Source organism: Trichosurus vulpecula, chromosome 8 (genome assembly GCF_011100635.1).
Source record: "Trichosurus vulpecula isolate mTriVul1 chromosome 8, mTriVul1.pri, whole genome shotgun sequence".
NCBI lineage: Eukaryota > Metazoa > Chordata > Mammalia > Diprotodontia > Phalangeridae > Trichosurus > Trichosurus vulpecula.
Genome location: NC_050580.1, coordinates 182,770,784 through 182,780,955, shown reverse-complemented (window position 1 = coordinate 182,780,955; position 10,172 = coordinate 182,770,784). Strand labels below are relative to the sequence as shown.

Here is a 10,172-nt window from a genome sequence, read left to right as displayed (position 1 = left end):
GGTGACAGAGGGGAGCGCTGACTGGGGAACAGGGCAACCAGAGTATACGCCATCTTGGAATCAGGGGGAGGGTAGAAATGGGGAGAAAATTTGTAATCCACACTCTTGTGAAAATCAATGCTGAAAACTAAATATGTTAAATAAATTAAAAAAGAAAAGAATAGGCAATGAGGAAACAAAAAGAAATTGTGGAACTGAATCTTGTAAACTAAGAAAAATTAATTAATAAAAATATATTTTAAAAAAAAGCAGGGATAGCATTTTTGATCTCAGACAAAGCAAAAGCAAAGATAGGTCTAATTAAAAGATATGAAGAAGGAAACTATATCTTGCTAAAAGAGACCATAGACAATGAAGCAATATCAATACTAAACATATATGCACCAAATGGTTTAGCATCTTAAAGGAGAACTTAAATGAGTTATAGGAAGAAATAAACAGCAAAACTCTACTAGTGGAGGACCTCAGCTGTCCCCTCTAAGAACTCAAGAAGTCCAACCAAAAAAAGAAAGAAAGAAATTAAGGAGGTTAGAATATTAGAAAAGTTAGATATGACAGACCTTTGGAGAAAATTGAATGGGAACAAAAAAGACTATACCTTTCTTAGCAGCACATGGCACTTCCACAAAAATTGACCCATTTTGATCTTCCCTACTACATGGCTAATTAGAAGAGCAAGAAATAATCTACTGTTAGATCTATGGAGAGGGGAAGAATTCATGACCAAACAAGACATAGCATTACAAAATATAGAATAGATATTTTTGATTATATTAAAAAGTTTTTTTTTACAAACAAAACAAGTGCAACCAAGATTAGAAGGAAAACAAAAAGCTGGGAGACAATATTCACAGCCAATGTCTCTGATAAAACCCTCATTTCTCAAATATTTAAATAACTGAATCAAATTTATAAGAATACAAACTATTTCCCAATTGCTAAATGGTCAAAAGATATAAACAGGCAGTTTTTAGTAGAAGAAATCAAAATCAATAGGTATATCAAGAAGTGCTCTAAATCACTTGATTAGAGAAATGCAAATTAAAACAACTCTGAGGTACCACCTCACACATATCAGATTGGCTAATATGACAAAGAAAGGAAAATGTTAAATGTTGGAGAAGATGTGGGAAAATTGGGACAATAATCACTGTTGGTGGAGTTGTGAAATGATGCAACAATTTTGGAGAGCAATTTGAAACTATGCCTGAAGAACAACCAAATTGTGCATACCCTTTGATCCAGCAATACTACTCCTATGTCTGTATTTCAAAGAGATCATCAAAAGAGAAAATTAACTACATGGGCAAAAATATTTACATCAGCCCTTCTCATGGTAGCAAAATATTGGAAATTGAGGGGAGGGGATGACAATTAATTGGGGAATGACTGAACCAGCTGTGGTACATGAATGTAATGGAATACTATTGTGCAATAAGAAATGATAAACAGGCAGATTTCAGAAAATGCTGGAAAGACTTGTACAAACTGATGCAAAGTGAAATGATCAGAACCTGGAAAACATTGTTCAGCATATCAGCAAGATCATGTGATGATCAACTATGAATGACAGCTCTTTTCAGCAATACAGTGATCCAAGACAAGTACAAAGAATTCGAGGAGGAAAATGCTATCCACTTCCAGATTAAAACAAACAAACAAACTTATGGACTCTGAATGCAGATTGAAGAATAATTTTTTTAGTTTACTTTACTCTTTTTCCTGTTTTTTTTTTCTTTTTGATTTATTTTTTCTTTCACAACTGTGACTAATATGAAAATGTTTTACATGATATCACATGTATAACCTATATCAAATTGCCTACCATTTTCAGAAGAGGGGAAGGGAGGCAGGGAGGGAGAAAAAATTGGAACTTACAATATTGTAAAAATGAATGTTAAAAAGTGCCTTGACATGTAATTGGTAAAAAACATATGATTTTAAAAAAGGATGAGGCAAATACATAACATTTCCATTCATTTTACATTCTATTTGTGATTGGCTATGAGACATGAGCAAATATTTGTAGTCTAGTAGAAAAAATACAGGACTAGAGGATCTGTTTTAATATGACTTCAGGCAAAATCACAACTTCTTCTACTTATTTCTCAAATAGGAAAAACAATATTTTACCCAATTGTGAGTCTCAAATTCAATAATGTTGGAAAACATCATTTTAAAAGTTTAAAACACTATAGAGTTGTAACAGTGGTATGTCCATTTCACTCTAGCTTCCAATTGCTGTCTTAAAAGAGAAAGAATTACTAATATTATCATTGCACTCACTGTGAATATGCGAAAGATCACAGAAGTGTGCCATCTTTGTGGATAGTCAATCCAACTAGCTACACGCAGTCTAAAATTTAATACTGCTATTTATATGAACCCAAGAATGCATCTGTTTCATCAAGGCAACATGTAAACAAATCAGTTAATTAGATCAATAGAAAATTGTAATTTAAAAGGTTCTGTAATGATTTTGCTACTGCATGTATTGGCACATCTATTATTTTGGGGAAATTTTTGAAAATTAATTTTAGTAATTAAAATGCTCAAAGATTGAGATGAAACTTTCCAAATGTGATATCTTTTCAACAGTCTTCGAAATTGGATATCTTTTTAAAATAATGTATATTTTAGATTTTTTTACAGAGGTATATTTGGAAAGAGCACCAAATTATGGTTTATTTTCTGGGTCTGAGTGCTGATACTACTACTACTACCCAACTCTGTGTGACCCTTTGGAGTTTAGATTATATCACCATTTCCTAAAGTGATTGGTCCACAGAAAATTTTCAAGCCTGAAATATATTGACATCCCCAAAATGCTGATCTTGGAGTACTATGGCATAGTTCTGAAATAAATTGGGTAGGAAAAAAACTGGGGTTATGATAGAGAGAATTAAGCATATTTTCATATTGAAACTTTTCATATATTTAGTGTTTTTAAGAAAAATAATTTATTACCTATGCTACAGAGCTGTGACTAAAGAGCCTTAGAAATATGGGTTATCATTTCATATTTCAAGAACAAGATGGGAACTTAGGTATCATCTGATTCAATTCCCTCATTTTATAGATGAGGAAAGCCAGATCCAGAAAGATAGGCAGTAACAGAGGTGATTCTTAAATCCATATCCTCTAACTCTAAATGCAGTGCTCTTTCTGCTACCCCCACATTTACTGTTCTAGCAGGAAAAAATACTTGTGGCTGTAGAATCTCACAGAACCCTTATTTGTATCATGTAAAATATTACAAGTTGACAGAACACACTTTGAAAGATGCTAGGCTATTTGATCTAAGGTCTCTACCAGACTGAAAACATACTGTGCATAATGTACATAGTCCAAAATACATTTTACATCAAATTCCCTTAATGTCACATGTATACTACTGGAATTTCAGGAAGAGGAAAAGGAGCTATATGTACAAAAATAGTTATAACAGTTCTTTTTGTATTGGCAAGGAATTGGAAACTGAGGGGATACCCATCAATTCAAAATGGCTAAATAAGTTATGGTATATAATGTGATGGAACATTCTTATGCTGTTAGAAATGATGAAGAGGATGGTTTCAGAAAAACGTGGAAGACTTACATGAACTAATACAAAGTGAAGTGAACAGAACCAAGAGAACAATGTAAACAGTAGCAGCAATATTGTAAAGATAATCAACTAGGAAAGACTTAATAACTGATCAACACACTGACGTACCACATTTTCAAAGGATTCATAATGAAAAATGTTATCCACCTCTAGATAGAGGTGAAGTCAGAGATGAACTCAGAGAACAGATTGAAGTATATTTCTTCTTTCTCTTTCTTGCTTTTTTAAAAAGATGACTAATGCGGAAATTATTTTGCCTGATTTCTTATTTGTCATGAGTTCTTGCTTCCTCAATTTGGAACTACAAATAAAATCGAATTTAAAAAAAAAACCCATTGCAGCATTTTAGAGGTCTGTGCTTAGTAAGGTGGGAATTCATAAAGTACGTTGTAAAAAGGATGTTTAGAATGTACCATTTGCCTTCTTATTAAATATGCTTCACAAGTTGATTAAAAATTTTCTGAAGATGAACTGATCAAGTGTGACTGTTTTATGACTGTTCACCAGAGGCTTTGAAACGTCATTGGAATTCATGGAACTACAGAGAATAAATTTCTATGGCCAATGGAGAGCTGATTTTTTGACATTAAAAAATAATGCATTTCTACAAATTTATATTTTAAAACAATTATTGCAGTACACACCCATGGATCACATTCTAAGCTGAGTCTTGTCTTTTCTGTGCTAGTACTGATTCTGCCAACCTCAAATAATAGCTCACATTTATGTAAATGCTTTGTTTGCAAAGCACTTTGCTCAGAACAGCCCTGTAGAGTAGGTAGTACATTATTATTTCCACTTTATCGATGACATATTTGAGGTTTAGAAAGATTCAGACACTTGCCCAAGGTCATTCAGCTAGACAATGTGTGAACATAAAATTACACAGTCTCAAACTGTTACCCTGAATATGACAAGATATTAAAATACTAGGCTGGTGGAGTTACTAATTCAAAGTTTCCATCATAAAAGAGTCACAACTTTAAATTAATTGCAAGGAGTGAAGTTTCTGGTTCTTCTGTGTAGGTGGATGCTATAAAAATGTTTTTGATGAGAACATCCAAGTTTCTGGGTTTCCACAGTAACTGATAATAGCAGAGGCAATGTGGTGCCATAGAAGGAAATATAACAGGAGATAGATTTAATCCTGACTGTTATAACTGCAGTGTGCCACCTTTTTACCTTTACAGATCTCAGGTTTCTCATCTTTAAGATAGAATTATTAGACAAGATTATCTTAATTCTCTTCCAGCTTTAGTATAGTGACCTTGTTATGTAGTAGGCATTTAACGAATGACTATTGGATCAGAGAAAATAATTATTAGTCCAAAGGTGGAAAACAGATGATATTGGGTCACAGATAACTTTTCCTTCATTGTACAGAATATCTTGGAAACTGTTCAGTTTTCCGGAAACTAATATATTGGTTGCTCATTTTCCTCATGGCAGCTTTCACTTCTTGGTTCCTCAGAGTATAGATAAGAGGATTCAAGAAAGGTGTGAAAATGGTATAAAACACAGAGAGAACTTTGTCCACAAGGAAATTGGTAAAGGGCCATACATAGATGAAGATGCATGGTCCAAAGAACATGAACACAACTATGAAATGTGCAGTACAAGTAGAAAGTGCCTTCGATGATCCACTGGAGGAGTGCTTCTTGATAGTGATCAGGACAATGACGTAGGAGGTAAGCAAGAGCAGGAAGCTGACCAGAGCAATCATGCCACTGGTTGAAATCATGAAGAGTCCTAGGACATAGATATCTATGCAGGCAAGTTGAATGACCAAAGGAAGGTCACAAAAGAAGCTGTCTACAACATTAGGACCACAGAATGGCAAGTAGAGTGTGAAGGCCAACTGACTCACTGTGTGAAGGAAGCCCACTGTCCAAGAAACCACCACAAGGCCAAGACACACACGTTGACTCATAACGTTTGAGTATCGGAGAGGTTTGCATATGGCTATGTATCTATCAAAGGACATGGAAATAAGTAGGACAATCTCAGTGCCAGTGAAAAGGTGCAAGAAGAAGATCTGAGAGATGCAACCTTCAAAAGAAATGGTCTTACGATGGGTGAAAAAGTCCATGAGCATCTTAGGTGTAGCAAAGGAGGAAAGACACATGTCAATAAAAGACAGGTTGCTGAGCAAGAAATACATCGGAGAATGAAGCTGTGGGGTAGATAGAACTGTAACCAAAATGAGAAAATTGCCTAATATAGTCATCACATAAAAAATGGAAAACACCACAAAGAAGAAAACCTGGAGCTCAGGATAATCAGTTAGTCCCAGCAACACAAATTCAGACACCCTGGAGTAATTGGTTCCTTCCATTGATTTCACAGATATAGCTATGAAGCAACCTGTAAAGAACAAAAGGAATAGAGTTAAAAAAAAAAAAACTAAAACAACTACAACTATATTTAAAAGAATGATCCTGAGGGGGCAGAGCCAAGATGGCAGAGTGAAAGCAGAGATGAATCTGAGCTTTCTCACAAATTCTTTCAGATACCTCTTGAGAAGTGAATCTGAATAGATTTGGGAGAGGTAGAATCCATGAGGAGAATGAATGTGGCCAATTTCCAAGCCAGGAGAGTCTGTAAAGAGAGGAATCTGTTGCACCAAATGGGAGAGCACTGGGAGCATGGAACCACCACCAATCATACCAGAGTACCATACTGGAATGTGAGCAAGCCCAGCCCACCAGCTATGGTGGTGATCCCTAGGCCTCTTGGCACAGGACAGGAGTCAGTCAGAGCTAGGTGAGACAGAAGCACAGAGCCTGCTGCAGCAGCAACAGCTATTTCTGGAGCTATCAGCACACAGTCTACAGGTTTGAAACTCACCTTCTTGAACTCCCTGGAGCCATGATGACCCAGTAAACTCTAAGAGCTCACACCCCTCCCTTGAATAACCCAGAGAGTACTGCCCTAAAAGAAACACCGGAAGAGAGGAGCCAGAAGTAAGGGTTGGGTAGTCTTATACCTCAGGAAGCAGGGAGACCCCCTCATGCAGTATAGAAGGAGGCTAATGCAGGAAAACATCCCAGCAAGCCCCACCTTAGCAGACCAGCAAGAGTTCCTGAGCTCCAGATGGGGTGGAGCCAGCAAGTGCCAACACCAGGACCTCAGCTGTGCCTTTGCACAGCCAAGGGAATTGGCAGACACCAGCGCAGACATATGACTAAGACCACCCGTGCTATATAATGCAAATGTAGGGGAAGATGAGACTTCCAGCAGCCAGACCAGCCCTCCCTCACACCTCACTCTGTAACCCCTGGGAAACTCAGAAAGATTTCACTGGGCCTCAAACCGTGGCACACACCAATCAGCTTCATCTCAGAGCCAGGTGAGCTGCAGCACTATCTAGCTTCTAGCTGACAAAACTAGAGGCCACAGTATGCAAAGCCAGTAAGGAGGCTCCTAGCTCCCAACAGAAGAAGCTTCAAATAGAGCCCAATGGGCCCCAGAAGCAGAGATCCACTTAAAAAGCCTGGAAAAAGGCAACCACCATGTAGAAGCAATCCTAATCTCAGACAAAGCAAAAGCAAAGATAGATCTATTTAAAAGAGATAAGAAAGGAAACTATATCCTGCTAAAAGCCACCATAGACAAGGAAGTAATATCATTTCTTAACATCTATGCACCAAGTGGTACACCATCCAGATTCTGAGAAGAAAAGTTAAGAGAGTTACAGGAAGAAATAGACAACAAAATTATACTGGCGGGGGGCCTTAACCTCACCCTCTCTGAACTTGATAGATCTAATCTCAAAATAAACAAGAAAGAAATTAAGGAGGTGAATAGAATTTTAGAAAAAGTAAATATAATAGACCTATTGAGAAAACTGAATAAGGCTAGAATGGAATATACTTTTTTCTCAGTGGAACATGGCACATACACAAAAATTAACCATGTACTCACATTCCAGTGAAGAAAGGCAGAAATAGTTGATGTATTCTTTCAGGTCATGATGCAAGAAAAATTATTTGTCATAAAGGACCATGAAAAGATAGACTAAAAACAAATTGGAAACTATATAATCTAATCCTCAAGAATGAGTGGGTCAATGAACAAATCATATAAACAATCAAGAGAATGACAGTAATGAGACAACATACCAAAACTTACGGGATGAATCAAAAGCAATGCTTAGGGGAAGTTTTATATCTCTGAATGCTTACGTGACTAAAACAAAGAAAAAGGAGATCAATGAATTGGGCATGCAAAGAAAAATTTAGAAAAAGAACAAATTGAAAATCCCCAATTAAATACCAAATTAGAATTACTGAAAACCAAAGGAGAGATTAAAAAAATTAAAATCAAGAAAACCCTTGAACTATTAATAAATAAAACTAAGAACTGGTTTTATGAAAAAAAAGCCAATAAAACTGATAAATCATTGGCCAATTTGATTTTAAAAAAGAAAGAAGAAAACCAAATTAACAGTTTCAAAAATTAAAATGGTGAAATCACCTTCAATGAAGAAGAAATCAAAACAATAATTAGGAATGATTTTGCCCAATTGTATGCCCATAAATTTGATAATCTTAGGGAAATGGATGAATATTTACAAAAATACAAATTGCACAGATTAACAGAAGAGGAAGTAAAATACCTAAGTAACCCCATCTTAGAAAAATAAATTGAGCAAGACATCAATGAACTCCCTAGGAAAAAATCTCCAGGACCAGATGGATTTACATGTGAATTCTATAAAACATTTAAAGAACAATTAATTCCCAAATTGTATAGACTATTTGGGAAAATAGGCAAAGAAGGAGTCCTACCAAGTTTTTTTATGACACAAATATGATCCTAATATCTAAACCAGGAAGAGTCAAAACAGACTAAGAAAAGTATAAACCAGTTTCCATAATGAATATTGATGCAAAAAATTTCAATAAAATATTTGCAAAAAGATTGCAATATCACAAGAATAATACACTATGACCAAGTAGGATTTATTCCAGGAATTCAAAACTGGTTCAATATCAGGAAGACTATAAGTATAATTGATCATATCAACAACAAAACTGGCAAAAACCATATGATTATCTTAATAGATGCATAAAATGCTTTTGACAAAATACAACACCCAGGCCTATTAAAAACACTAGAAAACATAAGAATAAATGGAGTCTTCCTTAAAATTATAAGTAGCATATAATAAAGCCATCAGCAAACGTTATATGTAATGAGAATAAGAAAGGTGCATTCCCAGTAAGATCTGGGGTGAAACAAGAATGTCCACCGGCACCCCTATTATTCAATCTGGTACTAGAAATGTTACCTTTAGTAATAAGAGAAGAAAAAGAAATTGAAGAAATTAGAATAGGCAGAGAAGAAGCTAAGCTATCACTCTTTGCAGATGATATGATGATTTACTTAGAGAATCCTAGAGAATCAAGTAAAAAACTCCTCGAAATAATAACTTTAGCAAAGTTGCAGGATATGAAATAAACCCACATAAATGCTTGGCATTCCTGTGTATTACTAACAAAGCCCAACAACAAGAGATAGAAAGAGTAATTCCATTTAAAGTTACTGTAGACACTATAAATATTTAGGAGTCTACCTTCCAAGACAAACCTAGGAACTATATGAACACAATTACAAAACACTTCTCACATAAATAAAGTCAGATTTAAATAAATGGGAAAACATCAGTTGCTCATGGCTAGGCCGAACTAATATAATAAAATGACAATTTTACCTAAATTAATATATTTATTCAGTGCCATAACAATCAAAGTGCTAAAATTATTTTACAGAGCTCTATAACATAATAACAAAATTTATCTGGAAGAACAAAATGTGCAGAATATCAAGGGAATTGATGAAAAGAAATGCTAGGGAAGGAGGCCTAACCATACCAGATATTAAATTGTATTATAAAGCAGCAGTCATCAAAACTACTTGGTACTGGTTAAGAAACAGAGTGGTGGATCAGTGGAATATAATAGGTACACAAGATGCAGTAGTTAATAACTATAGCAATCTGCTCTTTTATAAACCCAAAGAGTCCAGCTTCTGGGTTAAGAATTCACTATTCCACAAAAAAAAAAAATGGCTGAGAAAACTGGAAAATAGTATGGCAGAAATTGGGCATAGACCAACATCTTACTCCATATAGAAAAATAGAGTCAAAATGGGTTTAGGATTTTGGAATAAAGGGTGATACTATAAGCAATTTGGGAGAGCAAGGAATAGTTTACCTGCCAGATTTATGGAGAAGGAAACACTTTATGACCAAACAGGAAACCGCATTTTGAAATACAGAATGGATAATTTTGATTATGTTAAATTGAAAAATTTTGTACAAACAAAGCCAATGCAACCAGGATTAGGAGGGAAGCAGAAAATCGGGAAAGAATTTTTACAACCAGTGTCTCTGATAAAGGCCTCATCTCTAAAATGTGCAGGGAACTGAGTCACATTTATAGGAATACAAGTCATTCCCCATTTCATAAATATTCAAAGGATGTGAACAGGCAGTTTTCAGAGGAAGAAATTAATGATATCTATAGTCATATGAAAAAATGCTCTAAATCACTATTGTTTA

At 35.1% G+C, this 10,172-nt stretch overlaps 1 protein-coding gene across 1 annotated transcript; it reads right to left on the bottom strand.

Moving 5' to 3' along the window:
- Positions 1–4,979: 4,979 nt before the first annotated feature.
- Positions 4,980–5,942, bottom strand: LOC118829748 (olfactory receptor 4K2-like). Its single transcript, XM_036736643.1, has one exon. The coding sequence runs from the start codon at positions 5,940–5,942 to the stop codon at positions 4,980–4,982; it is 963 nt and encodes a 320-aa protein (XP_036592538.1).
- Between the last annotated feature and the right edge of the window lie 4,230 nt (positions 5,943–10,172).